Raw genomic sequence first — 24,491 nt, forward strand, 5'->3', positions numbered from 1 at the left:
CAACTAACTAAATACTCAATTATTTACTACAATATTATAAATTTCAAAATACTTAATTACTATCTGCGTATAATAAATAATAGAAAAATTTATTAAATAAATTATAAATTTCGGTAAATTAAGTATACTTAATAAATGTAAACTAATTACAATTTACTTAGTTTTAAATATAAAATTTAACTTAACTGTAGTTCCAGTCATTATTATGAAGTTTAATCTGGGACACGTTATACTATATCTTAATTTAACAAATTATGTCTAAAATTTAAAGCATTTCAAGTATTAAGTATTTATTTTAAAGAATTTGATAAGAACACGATAAGAGAAAATCCTATTATAATGGTAATACAGGTGATATAAAAGTGGAGAGAAAGAATATATGTTTGTAAAATGGAATCTAAACAAAACAGTCTATTGTTTCCAATTTGTGAAACAAGTAACGTAACGGAATATCACCTAGGAGATACCATTCAGGACTTATTGACACTAAAGTATAGAAATGTTATATAACAGATTATAGAAAACGCAAGAATTTAATTCGGTTGGGATGATAGTAAAGAAAAAAATGTTCATTATGTAAGCTTTATTTTTAAATGTAACAAAATAAATAAAAACAGTCGATAAACAGAACAGGCGTACGAGCTCAAATATTTGTTCTTTATTTATATCACAGACACGCTCATGCTATTTTAAATTCTCTCGCACTGGTATAAAGTTCATTTCAGAGTAACGATCAAACTCCAGTATTCTGTGTGACCCAGTCTCGTAAAGAGGCTATGTTACTGAAGACGGTCGGCGACAAAGGCAGAGCGCATCCTCTGGCAAACGATACAATACCAAACGCAGTTCCTCTGAAAACTGCTGGACCGCCAGAATCACCCTTAAATTAAAACATAAATGATTCCAATAAGAAACAAATCCAATTTTGTAGAACTTTTCGTTCTATTATTTTTGTCTGTCTTTTACCTGACACGACGATACGCCTCCGATTAGGAAATGTCCCCCACAAAACATATTTCTCGTGAGCGAGTCTCCATATGAAAGTCTGCATAACCAATGTGGAACGACTGGTACATTGGCTTCCATCATTGTCCTTGGAATTCTACGTCCTCCAGGCTAGGAAGCAATAATTTATTTAAATACTGTTATTATTATTAGGTACGAAATAAAATAAACTATACTAAACAATTACAAAAAAAGGTCGAAAATTTTACGTATTATCTACGAAATAATGGAATTCGATAATAGCTCAAATCAACTATCCTTATTCTTATAATAATGTGTTCTATAATACAGGTTATGAGACTTTTATCAGACTTCTAGGAACTATCAGACAATATTTAGAAAAGGCTTTTTCATTTACATGACAGCGCATAGAGTTGTGCGGAGTTGAATTATAAATAAAAAGAACTCACAGCAGTAAGTCCCCAGCCAGTAACTGTCAATCGCACAAGTGGCACAGCCTGACGAGGTCGAGGAAGTCTAATAGGCTGGATCGCTGGCCCAAAGACCAGAGGCTGTGAAAGTCGCAATGCAGCAATGTCATGGTCGAACTGAGGCTGCCCGTATTGAGGGTGCACAGTGACTGCAGACACACTGACGATGCGACCTCCGGAGTCTCGTCGTGTGCTGCCCACTCGTAATCGAATTGCTTCCGGAGCTGTGCTATTGATGTTTGAGAATAAATACGATAGAATACGTATAAAATAGTCCTTATGTAATCATATGTATAAATAATAATAATAAGGTCATTAGTGTCACAATTTCTTATTTATAAACATTCACCTATATTTTAAATTAACCACAATTTCATCATCACAACAATCACACTTCACCTTTGATATAATTTAGTCTAACAAGTAAGCAAAAGGCTGTAAAAAGAACTGAAATCGATATGTATTTTACTTAAGTCACTAAGCAGTACAAAAGCTTCTTAAGCATGCAGGTTAAATATAACTTACTTTTGCACGCAATGTGCCGCTGTGAGAACATAATCTCTGCTAATTATAAAACCACCGCAGAAAGAGTTTCCGTTCATCACCATAGACACCTGATACGGGTGCCTGGTTACCGAACTCGGCCTACCACCAATGATCTGTTCACTGAGCTCAGGACATGCTGCCGCCAGCTCCACTTCTTGTACCTCATTCTCTGCCACCTCGGTGTTCTGATCACCAGTTGTCTGTTGGGGATCTACAATAATATTTTGCGTCAAAAGTAACCAAAAATAACACAATCTCCGAAAAGTATTTAGTTTGAAATAAGTTTCAACAAAATTCAATAATCATTAGCCTGCATCATTGTTCACTGAGAAAAATACATCATAAAAGCCACGATATAAAACAAAAAGCACTTACCCACAAAATGTGGTATGGTGAGGAGTAGCCATAACATTGGCCAAGCCATCTCGGAGCAGGTGAACAGCTGACAATTAACTGGTAGGAGCTGGAGCGACTACGGCTAGGTCCCAAGACGCGGATTGCAAAATCACTTTGACCGCAATCGAAAATTTCTCACGCTACACTAGTGCCACGGTCGCGACCTTTCGTTTGCAGACAAATTAATTTCGTTTAAATTATATATCAACCGTTGGAAACAATGATTTTCGATTTGTCACTTAAATTGGTATTCAAGGTCGTTTTATTAAATTTATATTGAAAAAAAAATATATGAAAGATCACAAGTTACCAATTTATTATAACAGGACTACCTTCTATTTCAACGAATCTGACGATTATTTTGCAATCACCTAATTTTTCAAAGTATAATTACGTCTCAATATCGTACCTTCCAATTTGTATTTATAAATCATATCGAGATCGGCGTTGAAAGAAAACCTGCAAACTCTGCCACATGTAGGTGGAAAGCCTCAAAACTGTCTCCTTGAAAGGAGAGATAACGTAAACAGCGAGTCATATGCAGGTCCTTATTGTCAACTTAATCTGCAATTGTTATAAATTAGTATTCAGCCGCCACTTCATCTGCGAGTTAAGTAAGGAGATTGTAGATTTTTGGGTACAGGTTTTTATTCCTGCTTACTTCATACAAAATTTCAGTTGTATAGTCAGATAGATAACCAAACAGAATTACTTTCGCATTCAAACTTTCAGTATAGATGTGTTACGGTACTTTGTGTAAATAAGTTATGAATATTTGCATTTGAAAAAGAATCAGGTGCAATATGTATAGCTTCGTTTATTGTTTGTGTATAAATTCTAAAAAAAAAACGAAAACACCATTAAATTGAATAGTTTTCGGCACACGGAATTTTACATCTCAAATACATCCGATTGTCGTCACAGCACGTCGTCATTGCTGACGTCACGTTTCACACGTTTCTAATATAAATAGATCGGCTTACATCTCTCGAACTAGCATTTGAGGATTATTAAAAATACATTAGAGCTGACTCTAAGCTGCAAACTGTCTGAAAAATATATGTTTCATTCATTTCCACTCATTATTATTCGCAAAACTTCATGCACAAAATCTTCGTTTTTTTTTTTATTATCTACAGCAGGTAGACGGCAAATGGGACATTGACAATTTATTTATATTCTATACGCCGTTAAAAATGAGACCTGGAACGTGATGTCCCTTTTGTCTGTAATTACACTGACTCACTGGCTTAGCGATAGGATAACGGAAACCCCAAAAAATCCCAAACTACCCATTATAATGTATATTATTATAAAATGTATGTTTAAACAAATATATATGATCCTAAAATATGTAATAGTCGATTTAATAAGGCTCGAAAACAACTATTTAAATAAACATATTAGCTAGTAGTTTTACATTATTATTTAATAAAATACTGCACTAGGAATAAAGCTGTATAAATATACCTACTCGCGAAGTCATCTTTCAACTAAAACATAGCTTGGAACCGGATGTATACCGTTAAACTAAATGTATCTTTTATCTAAAAGTTGATTCAGTACAATTCAAATATAGACATTCATAGCAAAACCTATCTTACAAGTTACGTAAACATCAATAAAACAAATGGAAGAAAGAAAATAAATACATACAATACAAAAAAAAATCCCATACAAACAAGAAAGTTATATTCTTTTCAGTATCTCTCTACCTTACTATTGTAAAATCCTCATTAAATAGCTGTAAGAAGAAAGCAAATAATTACAAATGGCGTCTCAAATATTTATTCGAAATTTAAAATGTGAAAATAATATCAATACGAAATGATCGAATCGTAATTTATTTCGCCTTAATTATTTCGGATCTTTTGAGCAATCCGGCCGTTGATAAAGAAAAAGTACCGTGATTAGCTTAGTTAACAATCCGTTGAAACATCCAATCAGTTCTAACGAGAGGATATTTCGAAAGATTTCCTGCGAAATGGTAAATTCGCGACAGACGGATTGGCACAAAAACCGACTTTTTATTATTTTTAGTATCGGTCCTTCCGCTCGGCGGACGTCTGAAAATAATTATATCGCTTGCAACATTCCACGTTTTATGAGATTACTAATCGTTTGCTTCTTAAGAAACACCGGGAAACATTCGATGGAAAAATTCGAAAATTTTATTTAGTCGAGTCTCATTCGCTTGTGAAAATCGACTCCTTAGCTGTGATTGTTTGTTGCATACATTTATTTAGTTGCCTACATTGAAAATTGTAACGATAGATTAAAATATATTGGATACAAAATATAATTTTAATTCATTTGGTAGTTCAGTGGATAAATCACATGATTCTATTGCGATTGTGGCGTATTCAAACCCAGGCAAGCTCCACAAGTTGACAGGCGTTTATTTAGTGCTTATAGTTAATCTTGTAATCGTGGAAAACGTGCGGTTTAGAAGCTAGATCTTTGCATGATATGCATTTATGTGCACCTAGAGATAATATATATAATATATAATACCTTGGTGATAAGCTCCAAGCCGTCTCCATAAAAGCGACAGTGCTCAATGAAACATTTAACAGCATCATTGTTTTTTTGTTGTAATATAATCGATTTTCCAGATAATATTATAAACAGAAATCAGGTGACCACTTTCGCATCGATCTATGAATAAAATCGATGATTAATCGACCTTCACCCACCCGCGGACCGTGACGGCCCAAGTCATTGGAATTTGTATTGATCTGAGTATAAATACTGAAATATTAAGATAATGTATGTACGGGTTATTATAAATCGAGATCGTTTCAAAATCTTTATTAAAATTGATAATGATTGATGATGATGATGAAATAACCATTCCTTATGAACTAACCTTTCAAACTGAGACATTCTGTATATTTAGGTACACCAGCCACTTTACACTACTCCAGTTTGAAACCCAGACCTAGATAGACTACCTAATGAGTTAGCCACTAGGCCACCTAGGCAGATTAAGAGTAAATATAATTATTCAGCCAAATCATTATAAACGCTTCCGCTCGTACATTGGATCTCTAAGACATAATCTGTAACGAAGCTGGGTCAAATGCTGAAATAGTTTCTAAAACCACGAATATGAACAACAAAAGAAACCGTTCTTATAAAAGAGTCATTATGTCAATTACTTATTGATAAATAAATAAAAGCACTGAGGTAAGTATAACGGGCGCTCATTGAATAGCTACAATAAAGGATTTCATTTTCTTTATTATGACAATACTACAAAATGTAAGAATTACCTAAAGTTTTTGATTTCCCAAGACAAAACGTGCCTTCTTATTTATATCCGTTTTATTTTTAATAGAGGGTATACAAACACAACGATTTTTCTCTACAACACTATGAGATTATATTACACACACAAGCATACACAAGTTCACACACATACGAACACATGAGAACACACACGCGAACGCATGCTCACACGCCTTATGTTCTCGTCTCTAGACTAACTTCTAATAATAATTTTAAAAGACTACATCTAGATATGTACTAATATCGCGAAGATCAGGACTCGCGAATATTAAGACTGTTTTGGTACGGAAGGATATAGAAAGGGAATCAAAGATAGCCGATCTAGCTAAGTCTCAACGAACATCCATCCTTAATATTTTCTCTCGGAAAAGATTTGTTATGTATATTTTTTGTCAAAATAAAAATATTAATATCGTTATAAAAATATCGTTAAAAATGGGAGTTCCACAAGGTTCAATTTTGGGTCCCTTTCTATTCCTAGTATATATAAATGATCTTCCTTTCTATGTTAAGGGTATTTGTGATATAGTGTTGTTTGCTGACGATACTTCGCTGATTTTTAAGGTTGACAGGAAAAAAAATGACTATGACGATGTGAACGGTGCATTATCACAGATACACAATTGGTTTACAGTAAATAATTTAGTTTTGAATGCTCAAAAAACAAAATGTGTAGTTTTTACCCTACCTAATGTTAGCAAACAAAATTATAATATATCTTTAAATGGTGACCGTCTTGAAGTAGCTGATACTACGGTGTTTTTAGGAATAGAATTGGATTCCAGACTTCAGTGGACCTCTCATTTATCATCCCTAACAGGAAGACTCAGCTCCGCAACATACGCGGTTAGAAAAGTTAGACAACTAACTGATATTGATACCGCTCGTTTAGTTTATTTTGGTTATTTTCACAGTATTATGTCATATGGCATATTACTTTGGGGTAACGCTGCAGATATTGAATCTGTCTTTATTTTACAAAAGAGAGCAATTCGGTTTATTTATAATCTTGGAGCTAGAGACTCTCTTCGGGATGTTTTTAACAGAGTAGGAATACTTACTGTTGCGTCGCAATATATTTACAACAATATCATGTATATTCACAGTAACATTGATCACTTTGATAAAATCAGTGATAATCATTGTATATGCACTAGAAGTAAGGATAAACTTATAACGCCAAGTTTCCGACTCCGCAAAGTCAATGGATCCTTCTTGGGGCAAGGTATCCGTTTCTATAATAAAATTCCGCAGAAATTTTTAACTTTGCCGTTTAGTAAATTCAAATCGTTTGTTAAAAATACATTGGTAGAAAAAGCATACTATTCGATACAAGATTTTGTAGATGATAAAAAAGCGTGGAGTTAATACCTGTTGACTTCCAAGCAGGATACATTAATTGAAATAATTGTATTTAATTAACATGACGTTGTATTTTTTAAATGTTAAAAAAGAGTAACTACTGAGTTTCTTGCCGGTTCTTCTCGGTAGAATCTACTTTCCGAACCGGTGGTAGCTTCACTTAATTGTAAAATGACGATTCAAAAGTGCTTATAAAAGCCTACTTGAATAAAGTTTATTTTGATTTTGATTTTGATTTTGACACAGGTAACAATATCACCATATAAAATTTTATCAAAATGACAACGTTATACGTTTCACAATCAAATCAAACAATAATAACATTTTGAAGCATCAATAGCAAAATGGTTCACGGACCGCGACATAAAAAGTCACAGAATCAATCCTGACCCTTGGGCTATTGCGCTCCCCACTAACACAAGGGATAAGATTAAAAGGAGGGGGTAAATAAGGAGATTAGTAATTTCTTCATTATTTGGAGCGTTGCTACTATTCTTTTATATATTAAAAAAAAAACAATAATGACCTCTGTGTCGACAGTACTGAGATCATAAGTCATAAACAATATTCATTGTACCACCGTAGCTCAGTTACAATTTTGTTACAGATAAAGAAATTATGTAACAAAGTACATCTAAGTATCACATTTCTTTATACCACAGGAGCGATCCGCTGATCGGATTTAAAATAATGATATCTCAAAGTGTTATTTTGAAAGCTACTAGAGTTTTACAATAATACCTTCATTAAATAAATGAAGCAGCTCTAACAAAATCACCAGCTACAACAATAACGTTAATAATACATAAATATCAATATATTAAGTACCTGTCCCTGTTTCGGATTAACAGTCTAAATAGAGTATTTATATAACGACACACAAAAAATGTTCGCAAACGGAACAAAACTCCAAAGTTTCCTCATAATCAGACGAATGATTTAGATACAAACAAAACTTAATTTCATTTCTATAGATGGATATGACAGCAATGACATACATTCATTGATAACTGTCATTTTATTGGCTCAAAATATTACCGTCTTCGATTGATTAAATAATAATTTAAAAAAAAAAAAGAAAATGAATAATTTGAAATGAGAATGCTCCGAGCGTTGCGGACAAGGTATTCGTCGGAATACCGCGCGTCGTTGCGACGCTGCGGCCGAGCGCGCGTCACGGCGCTCCCGACATACCGTATCGAATTTCAGCTGTACACGCCGCCTCGTTCTCCGACCGAGCTATTTCTGTAGCATCCTCGCCGCGTACACAATGACCAGGGATGACATACACTTAAATATACGTATACATCTTACTATCAATGCCTGTTTTAAGGCACCAATATTTCAATTTAATAAGTGGTAATGATAATACTCGTAATCGATTCATGGCCTAGTTACTAACTCATATAGTCATTAACTCTTTAAATATGTCAATAAATATTAAAAAATAAAGAGTAAAGAATGACTTTTTTTATTTACTAGCGTAATAATCTTTTTTTAAACTTTCATGACAAAGGAAAAATATTATACAACTTTACATAAAATAAAAACAAAATACTGATTGATAACAAATGCCTCGCTTCGTTTTATGACTAGTGTAGTTCTTGATATATTATAACTATTTATTTTTCAGTAAAAGCAAACATTTTCATTCAAAAATAATGTTGGCACCCCTGAAATGGATACACGACACACGCTGTAACATCCGTACGGTTTTACGCTGAATGCAAATAAACTACGACGAGTATATTTGTATTTTAAACCATATAACATTTATAAATAAAGTTTAATACTTTAAAAGCATTATGTAACACATAACAAAATACAATGTCTGATGAACTTTAATAATAATAATAACATTATATTTACGTGGTACCACCCACTCATCAGATATTCTACTGCCAAAGAGCAGTACCCAATATTGTTGTTGTTGTATTTCAGTTCTAAGGGTGAAGTCAATGCAACTTAGGAACATAATTACTTAGTTCGCAAGATTGGTGGCGAATAGGCGATCTAAGAACTGGTTAATATTTCTAAACAGGACCATTGTTTATGGGCGATGATCACTTACAATCAAGTACATTTCCTCGCCCGCCAAAAAAAATTGGAATTATGTTCAACTTTTAAAAAACAGGATTAATTTGTCACGTAATTAATTTGTATTTCAAATAAATATCTTGCTCGTTGGCGAAGCAAATGCCATGACAAAAAATGGACGTATATCCAGCAACCCGCAAGAATTCGTAGAAACAGACTTTTCAGTAAATTATACATAAAAGGAAATAGTATTTTGGCTTCCAAAAAACACCAGCGTCACGGCTATTATCAGAAAAGCGTAGAGAAAAACAAAAGTCCAAATCTATCTGAAAATATCAGGGAAAAAGTAAATCTTAATATAAAATAGGCCTTTAAACCAATATATTTATGAACAGCAATGATGATAGATTAGCCAACTGCACGCATTATAGTGCACATGTTCGTTTGGAAACACAAGAACTCTCCTAATCCGAGGACACGACGAATCCGATACGGTCGGCAAGAGCTCAAACGAAGGACTGATGGCTTTACGGGCTTTTCGAAAAACGGAACTGCGATCTAGTATTTCTCGATACAGAAACCCAATTACATTTCAGCCCGATCCGAGATTTGAATCCAGGACCTCGTGATCTACTCCCTATAAACTGTAAAGCAGCCACTAACCTAATGAGACAGTCAAGTTATTTACATTAATCTGATATCAGATAGATAGGTTTTAAACTTTTAAGTACCTACAATCTGGCAGTTTACACAAAAGTCATATCAATATTTATTGTTATTTTCTTTGCATAACACACTGGCTAAATCAACTTTCAAAAGTTATTGAACCACACAAGGTATATTAAAAAGACAACCTAACAGTCGTTAGATATGATTACATTTGACATCTAACATATTAATTGATATCAACCAAGGGCCAACTATAGCACCGAGCACGCTCATTGGTCAGATCAAACAGCGCGCGCTTTCCTGACTATCCGTTACACGGTTTCGTCCCTTTTCAAATAATCACAACCATAGATAAAAGAGAATTTAAAAAGTCACATACGAAAAATGAAACCACTATGACACATGTACAATGTACATACATTGTAAACGTCGATGTGTCCAATGAAGTTGTTTAATTTACTACTCAGTGCTCAGTCTAGTATATATTTTGTGTCAACGTGCCTTTGCTTGTCCGTTGACTCGTAAATATTTAGTCACGCAATCATTCATACGTGCTGGCACGATGCAATGAACACTACACATACGAGCGACTTTAAATTAATTTAATCATCGCAACGATGGTTAAACTTTTACATTACTGTATACAATATATTCGTGTTGCCATTAAATAAAAACAATGAGGACTATTTTACAGAATAATCAAGTTACTCTATATTTAATATTTTAAATGTGGAAGTAACTTTGTATCTCGCTCTTTCACCGCTGAAACGAATTTGATGAACTTTGGTATGAAGTAAACTTGAATTCCAAGATAATAGGCTACTTTTTTGACGACAAAGCAAAGCCACGGGAACCTACTAGTTTTTTTAATAAAAAATAGTTTATAAAATGCTCTTGTGTAATAAGTTATTTTAAGGCACAGCTACGGCAAGCAAAAGGTGCACTCACACGTATAATTCGATGGTACAGCTTTCATCCCGGATTCAACAGCCCTAAGTATGATTTTGAAGAGAAATCCTTTGCTCCGCAAGGAGTTTTTGTACAAAATATCTTACTGTTAGACCCACCGACATAGGTCGTGCATCATTCAGTTCTTAAAAATTGTATTTAAACAGACATTCGTTGCCGGTTCACAGGTGATTCAAATGTTTTTTACGTTGATATATCAAAATAGTCCATATCACACTTTATTCATAAAAAAAGAACTGTTACTTTAAATCTAAACAACTTGAGGTATAACCCAATTGCATTTTCCTCCAATATATTTAGTCGTATAGTTACAGCTTTGCACATGTCAGGCTTATATTGGTCTTCCCTATACCTTGTTTTTATGGTAAGCCAGTGTTGCCAAAGCTTGCGATAAAAACAAGGGCTCAGATTATTACATCAGTGTCAGGTAGTATTATAGAGAAGTACATTGACATATTAATATACTCTTGTTACTTAACTGAATCATCCATTTTTATTTTCTTCTTAAAAAAAAATCTATTAAATTTTAGTCAAATTTTATTAATCTTGTTTTATTAAATTTTAATTAAAGTTTTGACGTTTTTTTATAAAGAGACAAACTAGCTTTGTTGTACTGTAATTAACAAATTAAGTACATAATTATAAGCGTTGCTGTATTTTCACTTATTTAGTTTTGTCAAAAGAGAATTTATGATTAACAAGTCTAAAACATTAAAAAAAAATAGGATTTACGTTACGATTACTATTTGAAAGGTAATTCTTATTAATCCCAAGTCTTCCACCGTTATTCAGAGAAAAAAATGTTACTGTTTAGATGTATGATGCAAAGATCAATCATCAGAATACAAAACAAAACAGTTATGAGGCGTAACACCTCCCTGATAGATCCCGGGTGCCAACTGCCAAACATCGCTTGGCACGGCTCCATGATGGCATACAAGACAACTAGAAGTCGTACCGTAAATCGACGGCTAACGCAAGCATTAGGCTTTGTTTATTCTCATTAGATTCACCTGTACTTCTCTGAATATTATTTTTCAGGTACGATTTAATAATACTGAATTATTCTGGTCAAGTGGGGTAATGTACTCGGATAATAATATAAGTAAATTAAACCTTTACATATACATTTCTATTTATTTTACCAATAAATATTTCGACTAACTATCATCTTTCAACTGAATGTATCTCCGTTTGTGAATAACATCCGAAATCGGTTTCGGTTTGTATATTATTGTTATAACTAATGGCCTCTCCAGTGTACCGGGAACGCTGACACTAGGAGAGCTAGCAGTTAAATTACTAATCTAGATGTTAGTAACCCTAAAGGACTCCTGTCTGAATTCGACTGAGAATGTCATCGATGTCCAAAAGAATGACGTGTATATTGTCCGTTGTCACACGTCTTATCATCGATGAGACGTAATGAAAACGGGACTTCGACGATTACCCAAGGGACATAAAATGTCGGTTCACAATGTTGATGACGCATTATAAATGTAAATGTAACACTGTCTGTCTGTCTGTTGACTGCTGACTCTTTCATGATCAAACCACGGGACCGAATTTGATGAAATTTGGTATGAAGCAAACTTAAACTCCAAGAAAGGACATAGGCTACTTTTTTACCTAACACGAGATAACCAACACCCTAAACGCGAGCGAAATCGCCGGCGACTACCAGTTTTTGATAACGCCAATGTCTGTCATCAGTGATGACTATTAATCTTTGCAGAATTCGCAAATTTAAATTCCTATTAAGTTTTACTTACTGTTAAGTATATTTATTAATATAATAATATACTATAGCTATTATATTTAAATATAGATTCTGTTTGATGATATCTGTATCAAATTCCATTAATTAATTTACAATAGAAACTTTATCCGACTACAAACATACACTGCGCCGGGAAAATCAGTTTCGAGCTATTTATAGAAAAGTTTCTATGACATGAAAATCTATAAATATAATTAAAGGGTTCGCGACACGAAACTAGAAACGCGCCCGTGCCAAAAGTCTGCACCTACTATGAATTCTAAATATCTATGACAACTTTGTTTACATTGTTTTATATAATACTAAAATATTCATTCAAAACCATCTTATCTTAATATTTAAATACGATATCATTTACTTATTTATACGAAGTTCTAATTATATTAATATGATTTGGAACAATTTCATGACGCTTGTGTATCCCATGTAGATTGGCAAACAAATGACATGGAAATGGAACTTCCCTATTATTTATATCCTGATTATTAGATTCCCATTACCAAAAATAATTATTTCAAGGCTTGATCTCATTTAAAACTCTTGAAAAATTATTCACCGCCGACCATAATGAATTAAAAAACACAAATTAAGCAGAATCAAAATCAGCAATGTTGCCTCGAGTTTGGTAAAATTAAATACAGATTCACGTATTCTGATCATTGAGCCTACTCAGCTGTAAACGTATCTACGTTCATTTTGAAATAATCTACGTTGACATGATGTACAAAAGGAAAGACAGTAAAAACTCTCTCAAACTCATAAAAAAGATCTATTTATTTATGAATACGAATAAAAAAGGCAACATACGTTGGTCTCAAATAATAAAGTTACGAAAAAAGAAAAACGTACGACTAATTCTTTGTTAAAATCATTTCATGTCGAAACTTCCATTTATATGAAATCCTCCGGACCGAGCTCCGACCACCTCGACTAATCAATCCCACTGCGAAAGGCAGTGTATAATAATTGTGCGATTAAATGTGTATTTTCTTTTCCCACATATTCATACAATGAGAAGGCAATTCGTCAAAACCCACCATCTACCAGAGTTCAATCATAGGACCAAAGGCAATGTACTTTCCAAGAGAAGGAAGTCATACACTGCCATCTTTGCGTCTATGGTCTGTTACTGAAAATTTCAAACCAGCAAAAGTCAACGACTTATTAATAATGTCCTGGAATTAGAAGTTAGAACTAGTTCGGTACCTGCAGTCATAAAAACTAGCAACTAGAACGATAGAGCTACTCATAGACACGGTTCTCTCGATTCAGTCCTTTAAATTATTTTTTCTGAAAAACCAAAGTAATTTCACTTCATCTAATTGAAATTCATTCAAAAATTTGTACAGCTGTTTCCGTTTATTCGCTAAAAAATGTATTATAAATAAGCATGAGGCTTGGGTTGGTCTAAAATTATCTGTTGTTTTAAAACTAATGCTCATCCTGACGTGGAATCCATTAAAATGCAAATAGCTTACGTTACATCAAGACATCTAATACAATATTGTATAATGGAATTTTTTATATTATTATACGAGAGCTATATCTGTCTTCATTTTCGATTATTTGGGACAATATTACATAGACTGACAAGAAAATTTATTTTTCAACCGACTTCAAAAAGGAGGAGGTTATCAATTCGTCTGTATTTTTTTAATTTTTATGTGTGTTACCTCATACCTTTCTACTGGGTGGACCGATTTTGATATTTTTTTTTTTGTTTTAACTCGTTTTTAACCCGTGTGGTCCCATTTTAATTTAGTCTAGTTGTGATGATGGTAAAAAATATGTTGAATACGCAATTATTTTTATTACTTTTTAGTGCATATTTATTTGTATTAAAATAGTGTTTAGGTTAAGGTCGGATTTTCTTTTTTTATTTATGTAGGAAGAAAAAATAATCACAATTGATTTTTGGATTGTCTTGCCATCTATTGTCATAACTATCTACCTTAAGTTAAAATTAGAAACAGCCATCGTATTATAATGCAAAGAATTTTGCATTTCCGCAATGCAAAAAAACTAATGTATGTAACAAATGTACTGCAGAAACAATTACACAGTGCTAGTTAAAGATCGTTCAATTCACGCATGAAAGTTTTTATAAAATCTGTTAAAGAAAGAAATTAAAAGTATCAAATGCCTATTGACTTTTGGTTGTAGTAAGAGATCAAAGGTCGTTTAAGAAAATGATACAAGTATTGAAAAAAATACCAAGGATATAAATTGTTAGCTCACATTCCATTAACAAGAGCGATCCTCGGGAGACTTAAAGGAACGATTATGAGTGATATCAATGACTACGTTTAACGGCTTGTAAATTAAAGTTAAATTACTTATTATTAAACAAAATTCGAATAAAAGCGTTTATATGGTTTTTTGAATAAATACTCAATAGGTATAGATTTAATTAATTGAAACTTTACGTGTGTTTCTATGACTGTGTGTAGTGTCACACACCCACATATTTACTAACAGGTAAATACGTGGGTGTGTGTGTTGGCATGAGTCTGCCATATCTTTGATTATGTAATTTAAAGACAGTAAAACGCTCATTCTTTAATGAATCCTTATTCACTTTAGTTATATTAAAAAGGTCGCCATTTTAACATTCTATATTATCTGTAATATTTAATCTGAAAACGATGAAAGCTTACGCATAGATTATTCAGCCAACAGGTTTTATTTATTTTGTATTACTGTGTTCCGGTTTCAATGTTGAGTTAGCTAGCATGATTTCAACACAAAGGACATATAAATTTTATATTCCCTGGTTAGCAGTGCATTATGGTGGTTACCATTGTCTATGCTTTGAAATGATTAACTCATTTCCTCATCTGCCTACCATAAATTAAGAAAAAAAAAATTTATCTCCTCGCTTTTGAGATAAATTTATATTATTAATATATTATGTTACATTATTAATTACGGTTTTTTTTTTCTTTTTTTTGTATTAAGCAGTTGCACGCCCAGGGTGAATGACCTTAACCCCAAATACAAGAACTCATTCAAATTAAATTCTTTGTAAATTGTTGAAACTATGAAAATAATAATAACGATACAAATGACCCAAATTCCATTCCATCTGGACTGAGAAATTTTAATTCCGAGTTTTTTCGGTGAATTTATGCGACGGGGATGTCAGGGGCCGGACCGGAATGAAACTCATTAATCTGATAGCGTTTCAATATGTGGCGCCATCTATAAATTATGTCGTGACCAATTACGCGCTGTCGTGACGGAAAAAAAGCTTTATTTATAGGCCAGATACGAACAACAGGAGCCTGTAAATTTCACCCTGCTGGGATAAGGCCTCTTCTCCCTTTGAGGAGAAGGTTTGGAACATATTCCACGCTGTTCCTATGCGGGTTGGTGGAATACAAATGTGGCAGAATTGCTTTGAAATAAAATACATGCAGGTTTTCTCGTGATGTTTTCCTTCACCGTTGTGCACGAGGTGAATTATAAATACAAATTAAGTAGGTACATATTAGTCTATTATATTTATAATATTTAGCGGCGCTTGCCTGGGTTTGAACCTGAAATCATCGATTAAGATGCACACGTTCTAACTACTGGGCTATCTCGGTTCTTACATACGAACGCATTATCTTATTTGGCTATACGATATAATCTGTAATTTAATGAAATAATATGACATTATCTGGAATCTAACCAATTTCAATCAAGCGTCTCAAACTCCCCCGACATTTGGACTGACGGCACAACTGTCATAGACTGAATGACGTCATCAATAATCTAATATGGCGGACGGAAACGACTTGATAATAGAAAACCCTCACTCTCAGTTTATATATTTATTTATTATGTTTCGATCGCAAAACTACGTAGGTATATAACTATGAACGATTTATTTGTAAACTGTTGGCATCTATAAATATTTGAAGAAAAATTTTAAAGTAACATTAATTCACTCGCGGCTCATGAGCGGTTTATATTTCAATTATAACTTTAAATAAATCTTATCAATGTTGATAATATTTTAATTTATGGGAGATATTTTTAACCATTGCATCTCTTTACATAATTTACTTATATCAATCGGCATGTTGTAACAGTATAATGATGTTCGAGGCAATTTAAATTAGGTAAAATTCATTAACATTTAACATCTGTTTTCAAACAACAGGCCAGCTGAGACATATTTATGTGAACGAGTATTAATGTTCTCCTTCCGATAAATACCGTTTATTTCGAATGCTCGCTTATGTTAAACATTTGTATTCTTGAAACTTCAACTGATAATAACATTCCTGGCAGTGGATCCAATAGCATTATTCTATGAGATAAAGTACGTCACGTCAGCCAAACATATTAGCAATTGCTGAAAATACAAGAACTAAGACTAAGACTTAAATACGGTTTTATGTTTCCGTCAATTAAATTCGCGTCGAACACTGCCCGGGCAATTATTTAAATAGCTTTCAAGTTATTTAATATTGTAACCAATACAGTGGCTGATTTACCAATAGGCTAAGTAGGGTGGTAGATTTAGAGGGACGGCAAATTTAACCCAAACTTGTTATCATCTTCACAGAAATAAAAAAAAACTTATAATTATATGTATACACAACAACAACAACAACAACAGTCTGTAAATTCCCACTGCTGGGCTAAAGGCCTCCTCTCCGTTTGTAATGTAAAATCTGTAAATACGCCAGTGAACAAAAACGTCACAAAGAAAACTTGAAAAAAAAATTGTATATAATCAACACGTATAAACTTTTCCTCCAATCAATATCACAACAAGAATAAATATCGAGTATCGCATCTTGTGAAATCATATCGTTTATACTTTGTAATAGAATGAACGTATAAGGCAAATCCGAAGTATTTCAAAGACTATAAGGCCATTGAAAGATAGATCAGTTGACATCTGTAACAAAGTGTAGGGTACAAGTACAAGCGCTTTCCGCTGTCAATCGTTTGGGTCTATTGATATACAAAAATACTGGGCAATAATCTTTTTTAACAAAGTTTTGCTTAAAAAATACAATATAAAGATATAAGGCCACAGTTCACAATGTCCTGAGTTCTTATCACAAGTTGATCTGATAGAATAATTACTGGTTTTTTTCTGTCAAAACATCTCGTGCTCCGAAATGCACGTGATCTTTTCGTTCGTGTTTGATTTGCTCTCCTGTCAGACTATCAGAGTGAGGGAGCAGCACCCTCTGCTTTCACTCTCATATACAATGAATAAACCTATGTACACCCACCTCTCTTATATACTATATATATAAACCTGTGTATATACTTGTACATTATAATATCAGTTAACTCTTCCCTGGAGACTTGCCTTGACATTGGTCAGGATATGACCATCATCATTATATATTAATATACATTACTATAATTAATCTTTGCCTAGTTTTGCAGTAAATCTACATAGTAATCTACCTCGCATTTTCTTATATCTTGTATTTTCTACATACCTACATGAAAAAAGCAACCGATAATCCACAGAGTTATAAAAATACAATTCAAAGTTTCGATTCCAATTCTTTAATCACTTTATGTTTGAAACTAGTTTAATTTCTTTATTTTTTTGTCATATTCAAAAATTTGTCAAAAGGGATTTTTCTAACATTAATATTACATCGAGTGAAAAACTTTTTGTTCCATTTACATATTCAAAACTTTTCATTCAATTAATACATTTTAATATTTCTATATAATTTACGAGAAGCACTATTAAAGCAACGAGTGAAAATTTGAACTCGTAATTAATCATCCGTTCGGCGAAAGAGGTTTACAGGTTAACGTCAACCGCCACAGTTATTTCTATCGCATTTCACAAACAAGTCTCGGCCAGCTGCGCGGTGGCCTCTCGTTTATGATATTTTTTGTGGACAGAATTAACGTTAAACGGCCTGGAAATGTGTCAAGTTTAGACACGTGCTCGTACCAACGAATTTCAATATTGAATACGCTTAAAATTGCAATGGTAATTGATTTAACGCAAGTAAATCCTATTTTTATTTGTGAAGAGTTCAGTCAACGAGCAAACTGGTTACCTGATTGAAAGTGGCACGATCAGAAATAGGGAATACTTTTTACAATCCTACTGTTTCTTTTTTTATGGTTCAGGTGACAAACGAGCAAGAGATTATTACAGTTATTAAATACGGGATATTTACCATGTTTTTTATTTTAATTCGGTGGAGCTCGATATTTCGTTATTATCTACGAATGGCTTGTTCACGAGACATGTTAATTTAAAATCTTATAGAGCAGGAGGTTCTCCAGATGGAAAGTGACTAACAACCGCCCATGGACATCTAATACACCGAAGGCCTTGCAGGTGCGTTGACGGCCTTCGACAAATACGTACGCTTTTTCCTTGAAGGTTCCCAAGTCTATGCAACACAAGGTAATGTAATAATTGGTATATGAATCAGAAACATATTTAAATTGCTTTTAATTATTATTATATGTACACTTTTTAATTGTCAAATTAAATACCAACGGCTCGATAAAGAAAATACTTTGCGGAGAACTTGCGAACTGGAAAACCCGGGTTTTTTTTGACAATTTGGGATTGTTTACATAAAGTAAAGTAAAAAGTAAAGTAACAGCCTGTAAATTTCCCACTGTTGGGATAAGACCTCCTCTTCCATTAAGAAGAGGGTTTGGAACATATTCCACAACGCTGTCAAAATGCGGGTTGGTGAAATGCACATGTGACAGAATTTCGACGAAATTAGACACATGCAGGTTTCTTCACGATGTTTTCCTTCACCGCCGAGCACGACATAAATTATAAACATAAATAAAGTTCAGTTCTAACCACTGGGCCATCGCAGCTCCTTGTTCACATATTGTCAACAAAACAGGGAAGCATCCAGGAAACGATCTTAGTCTTAGTCCCATGGTGTGCTATCAAACATGAACTCACCAATACGTAAGATTACATTCAGTGACTTAATTTTCAGTGACGTCAGATTTTTTTTATATCATCGTACACAGAAATGTTTGGAGTCTATTTTAAATTAAAATTTATTAATTCAGTACTGCTAGACCGTGTAAATCTATAAATAAGCGCCGTTTACAGAACGTGTTCAAGTAACTGACATTTTTTTATATTGCATTATGTTTTCACCTAATTACTTCTACTATTATAAGGTACGTTACGGTACGTACGGTGTTACGGTATAAATAACAATGAAGTAGGACCAGTCGTAGTATATTTTTTTATTAAAACAGTTAGAAACAGTCGTATTAAAAGCGACGAAAGGTATGTATGTATCAATGGCACATGTCTGTATGCAAAAACAATTAATCAAAAATTATTTAATTGAGCCCAGATAGCCTCGTAAGGCTAGAGTTCAAACGATTGCGTATCAATTATTTTCCAAGATAGCACCTTTTATAATAATTATCCAAATGTTGTTACTTTTTAATTCGACATTACAAAGAAGATCCTATCAAAGAACTATCACTAACACAAGTTCTTTGAAACTAATAATTAGTTACACGTAGATCTATTCAAAAACAAAATCGCTTCCCTCCTACAGTTAAATGTCCAAAAATATTATTAATAATATAATACGTCTTTCTCCTTAAATTACGAGTGGAATTTTTGTAAAACCCATTAACAAGCGTAAATAGAAATACGCACAGAAAATGTATTTTTTTCCTTTTTTTAATAATAGACAACAATAGTCAATATCATTACAGAGTATAAAACAAAATAACGTTCCGCTGTCTGTCCCTAAGTATGCTTAGATCTTAAAATTACATAACGGATTTATACGGTGATATTTTAATAATTAGATAGATTCAATAGGAAGGTTTACATGTATAATACATGCACATGTAGTAGAGAATAACTTGAAAAATTAAAGAAACCTTGACCGTAGTTAGACATTCTGCAATATTCAGTACCAGCTTTGTAACCGGCTATCAGTGCGAAGTTTTACTAGATACTTTAATTTCAAAATAATGTAAAAAAAATGATGAATTCGTAAGCAAAGCGATGTCTCGAGAACGAGGTCAGCCAACCTCGGACACCCGGAGGTACAGTGATCCATATTAAAATGAAACAATTACACGTCTTCCTGTATTAGTTTGACGGTCCACAGATACATTTACAAATATTCGTATCTGTGGTTCACAGTACTGGCAACATTCCAACTACCGTCATTAAACTTTATTATGTCTTTTCATTAGATCTGAGCAGCTATTATTATGTATGATCGTTTTAACACGAATAATGTGTTTTATTAACTTTCAACATCTTTGATAAAGTATCTAGGAACATATTTTTTCTTTGTATATTGAGAGAAGTTAAACCCAAGCCTACAGAGCTCTATGCAAAGAGTACCAATTATTTGCGAATTTTGGCAATTTGTTTTTCTCTTTTTAAGTCATTCGTCTCGTCTCGTCTTTCTAATCTAATTTCAGAAGTGAGTCATGCGCGCTTTCATAGTCTAAAAAAATCAACTATCTCTGGCGAAAACCTTATAAAGTAGGTAAAAATAATACAGAACAGTATTAGGTATACATATTGATATTTACTTTAAGGTGAACTTCAAAATTATTAAAATGTAACGGAATCTGTACAGCAAGGATAGTGACTTTGCAAAGTTGAAAATATGTAACATGAGTTTATCCCTACTTCTCGTGTATTATGAATATTTTTATCAGGATAATTTACCCTATGTATATGTTGAAAAACTAAAGAAACGCTTCAAGAATTTCTTTCAAAAATTGTTATAATTATTTCGTTCAAAATAGCCATCTTTATTTTACAAAACATTATACAGTTTTCGTGAAGTCTTCAAAGTAATATAATATAATATATTTCTATCAAAAAGTACTATAATATAATATATTTCTATCAAAAGTACTATAAAATAGTCGTTACAATGGATTGTACTATTTCAATTTAAGTCCAAGCCACTCAACTCATAGTCAGTCATCTAACAGTGAAATTAGAATCGATGTATTATCGATTTAAGGAATGGTTATTAATTTTTACAGCGCCATGTTTATGAGCAATAGTAACTACTTTCCATTAGTTAGCATTTGAATATCCACCAACATAAATTACAAAAAACAAACCGTAATCAAAGTATGTAATAGAGGTCTTCTCTGGTTTAATGTAAATATACTAGGTGACTTGATAAATAGGATATGTTGACGTCACGGCTCCGAATGAAGGTCGGACTTCCTAATAAAATTTATTTTTATATTCTAGCGTGACCCGCCTGCCTCATATACGTATTATGTATGTCAATTGTCATAGCAAACGGTATGACGAGTTATGGCGCCAATTAGTGACAATTTAGTAAAAGTTTCTGTTAAAACTTTTTTTTAGAAAACAAAAAACTCGTACTTAGAGAATTATGAATTATTATCATAAAAATATTTATTTACAACTAGTAGTCGCTTGCGGCTTCGCTCGCGTTTCAGGGCAAAAAAGTTGCCTATGTCCTTTCTTGAAGCTCAAGTTTGCTTCATACCAAATTTCATAAAATCCGGTTCAATGGTTTGGTAGTGATAGAGCAACAGACCGACAGAGTTGCTTTCACATTTATGATATTAGTATAGAATCACATTTATGATATTAGTATATAGATTGTAATAAGTAATATCTACTTTTTTCACCGTAGAGCGTAGTGTGAGTAGTATGATAAGCCCAGTTCGTTTTAGAGATGACATAAATACAGTAATTGAGTATCTACCTATGGACGCCATCGGGTTTCTATTGAAAGAGCTCAGCGGCCATAGAAAAAACTTTTAACCGTTTTTTAATCCAAACAACAGATAATAATATTATTATTTTGATGACGATTCTTGTATGTTAAAGATATACAAATATTTGATTAACATCATCTTTCAATTTCACGTATTATAGAAGTAATTCTATACATATATTATATATGAACACATTGACATGAAGAAGAATTCGCTAGAGCCAGCTGATGTGTATATATCATATCTTACCTGAGTATTCCTGGTGAAACCGTAGCCCAAAAATCTCTCATCGTGAGCCGGTACCGTGTCCGGAGCCACGTAAAAGGGCTCATATAACAATTCAAAGTTTGTCACGTTGTGGCTGATGTGAGTGTCAAGAGTTTCGTTGCCCCCAGACGACTCCCATCTAAAACAACACAAATTTTCAGAGTTTCATCAAAAACATAGATATCCGGTTTCTTTTTTAGACCATACATCCATACATACCTCGAAAAGTTTGAGGCGTACTGGTTGTAAATAAAAACCTTTCTATGAAAAGGTATTGCCAATTTGTTTCTCGATAGCCTGAGTAACTCCGATTTGTTAGCAGGAAAATTCGCTACTCGTTTGTCCAATTCATACGTCGGTACGACATACGCACACAGAGGGCACTTCGGTGCCGTTGCCAGAAAATTGTCCAACGCCTCTCCCATTCCTCGAGACGGTACTATATCCACATCCACTAGGAATACATAGGGTGTGTGGCAATTTCTTCTGGCCAAGTTTCTAAGATGGTTCTGTGGATAAGGATGCCGAGCTCTCCACGCAACCGTATCCGCTCTTCTTTCTCCCGGAGGCAATGGAGCTTCTTCACAGTTTTTTGCCCAATTAGGCATATTACCCTGGATTCCTGGTCTATCGACGGGCGTAGCGGCGTGCAGGGCCAACCGAGCGTACACTTCCGGCTGACAACGGAACAACCACGTGGCGAATGCCCTCAAAAGTCTCAGCTCGTCTCCGGCCACGAATACTGCTACCGATATAGGTCCTGTCCAATGAGCAGCAACTCTGAGTAATTCGTGTAATCTTTCTATGGAACTCTGAGTCGCTAAACACACGCGGTGATTAGCTGATGCTTCAGCGTACATATCTCCAACTGTGGCGTAATCAAACATTCTGTAAGATCTAGAGCTGTCCCATCGACCAAGTCGTAAGTCGAGCCTTGCTATGGGATCATCGTCGACAGCCATTACCGCAGCCGTATCGACGCAGGGCTCGCAGGTCGGCAGCTCGCTGGGAGGTGGCGTGGACCGTACGCTACAGGGTTGTGGGCTCAGCAGCCACATGTTGGCAACTGCATTGTACACGACTAGCGCGATTGCTGCAAGAGTAACCACACTCCATTGACAACGCCACCGCCACTGCAAAAAAGAAAACAAATTCATTAGGTACACTTCAACACACGATTGAGCTTTCCACAAGATTACGTATGTTGTATGAATAAAATAATATATATAGGTACATATATATTTTAAAAGTAAGAAAACAAACAACGCTCTAAGCAATTTAGATAGTTAAAAAAATAGCTTACAATCTTGTCTCTTCGTATCTTCGCCATGGGTCGCTGCCAACTTGAGATTCGCATTACATCAGTAAAGGTTGCCTCAGACTGACATCATCTCTGTTCGCAATTAGGCATATTCCCAACTGTAAATACAAGTGATATTAATGAACAAAGCTCCGTACTGAAAGCACAATTAATACTAACATTTATTCAAGGGTTTACAGACTTCCAACATAATACTCATGTTACGTACAAAATATTTAATTCAATCAGAGATAAGATTTTTATAAGTCAGAAAACATAAGTCTTTTTTTTTAAATCAATTCTAGCAAGGACACCCGAATTTATGACTATAATTCGATTTTTGCAGTACTAAAATACGAAAGGGTGCAATTTTCAGTATTATTTTACAATACTCACAGCTTATTTCAGATCTTCATTAATATTTGACGTTTATTGATATATATTTTTTTAATATTTTGCAGTGACAGTTTATATTGTGCACATATAGTGGAGTATAACCTCTACGGAATTAATACTTCAAATACTTATTATCATTTGACCACAATACACTGATATAACATTTCGTAAATAATAACGAATTAAATAAATAACACTAAATGTATTTTTATCTTATTAATAGATAAAATAAGAATGTATTCTCTGTTAAAAATACACCGACTTGGGTGGTAATGTCTGCTTTATGAGCGCATGTTCAACTTTCGGTCATGCGCAGAAG

At 33.6% G+C, this 24,491-nt stretch overlaps 2 protein-coding genes across 3 annotated transcripts in view; both read right to left on the bottom strand.

The window, feature by feature from the left end:
* Positions 1 to 24,491, bottom strand: part of LOC124544447 (beta-1,4-glucuronyltransferase 1) — a 28,168-nt gene that overhangs the window by 2,920 nt on the left and 757 nt on the right. The window contains exons 1-4 of one of the 2 annotated variants that reach the window (XM_047123006.1): positions 24,173 to 24,434; positions 23,780 to 23,895; positions 22,696 to 23,609; positions 22,459 to 22,615 (exon numbers count right to left, since the gene is read on the bottom strand). In XM_047123006.1, the coding sequence (XP_046978962.1) occupies positions 22,459 to 22,615; positions 22,696 to 23,609; positions 23,780 to 23,833 (1,125 nt within the window). In that variant the 5' untranslated portion in view covers positions 23,834 to 23,895; positions 24,173 to 24,434. Of the gene's footprint in view, positions 1 to 22,458; positions 22,616 to 22,695; positions 23,610 to 23,779; positions 23,896 to 24,172; positions 24,435 to 24,491 lie in introns of those variants that run through there. The other variant, XM_047123007.1, reaches the window with a different exon arrangement.
* Positions 603 to 3,947, bottom strand: LOC124544449 (trypsin-like). Its single transcript, XM_047123010.1, has 5 exons — positions 2,358 to 3,947; positions 1,962 to 2,193; positions 1,416 to 1,665; positions 967 to 1,116; positions 603 to 880 (listed from the first exon to the last, which is right to left on the bottom strand). Exons 1-5 carry the CDS (start codon positions 2,404 to 2,406, stop codon positions 734 to 736), a joined length of 828 nt encoding a protein of 275 aa, XP_046978966.1. The 5' UTR covers positions 2,407 to 3,947; the 3' UTR covers positions 603 to 733.

The sequence above is a fragment of the Vanessa cardui genome, chromosome 4 (assembly GCF_905220365.1).
Source record: "Vanessa cardui chromosome 4, ilVanCard2.1, whole genome shotgun sequence".
Lineage (NCBI taxonomy): Eukaryota > Metazoa > Arthropoda > Insecta > Lepidoptera > Nymphalidae > Vanessa > Vanessa cardui.

Coding starts and splice junctions, on each gene's coding strand:
- LOC124544449 (XM_047123010.1), bottom strand. CDS start 2,406: ATGGCTTGGCCAATGTTATGGCTACTCCTCACCATACCACATTTTGTG. Junction 2,194..2,357: donor CACCATACCACATTTTGTGG/GTAAGTGCTTTT, acceptor ATATTATTGTAG/ATCCCCAACAGACAACTGGT. Junction 1,666..1,961: donor GCGGCACATTGCGTGCAAAA/GTAAGTTATATT, acceptor AAACATCAATAG/CACAGCTCCGGAAGCAATTC.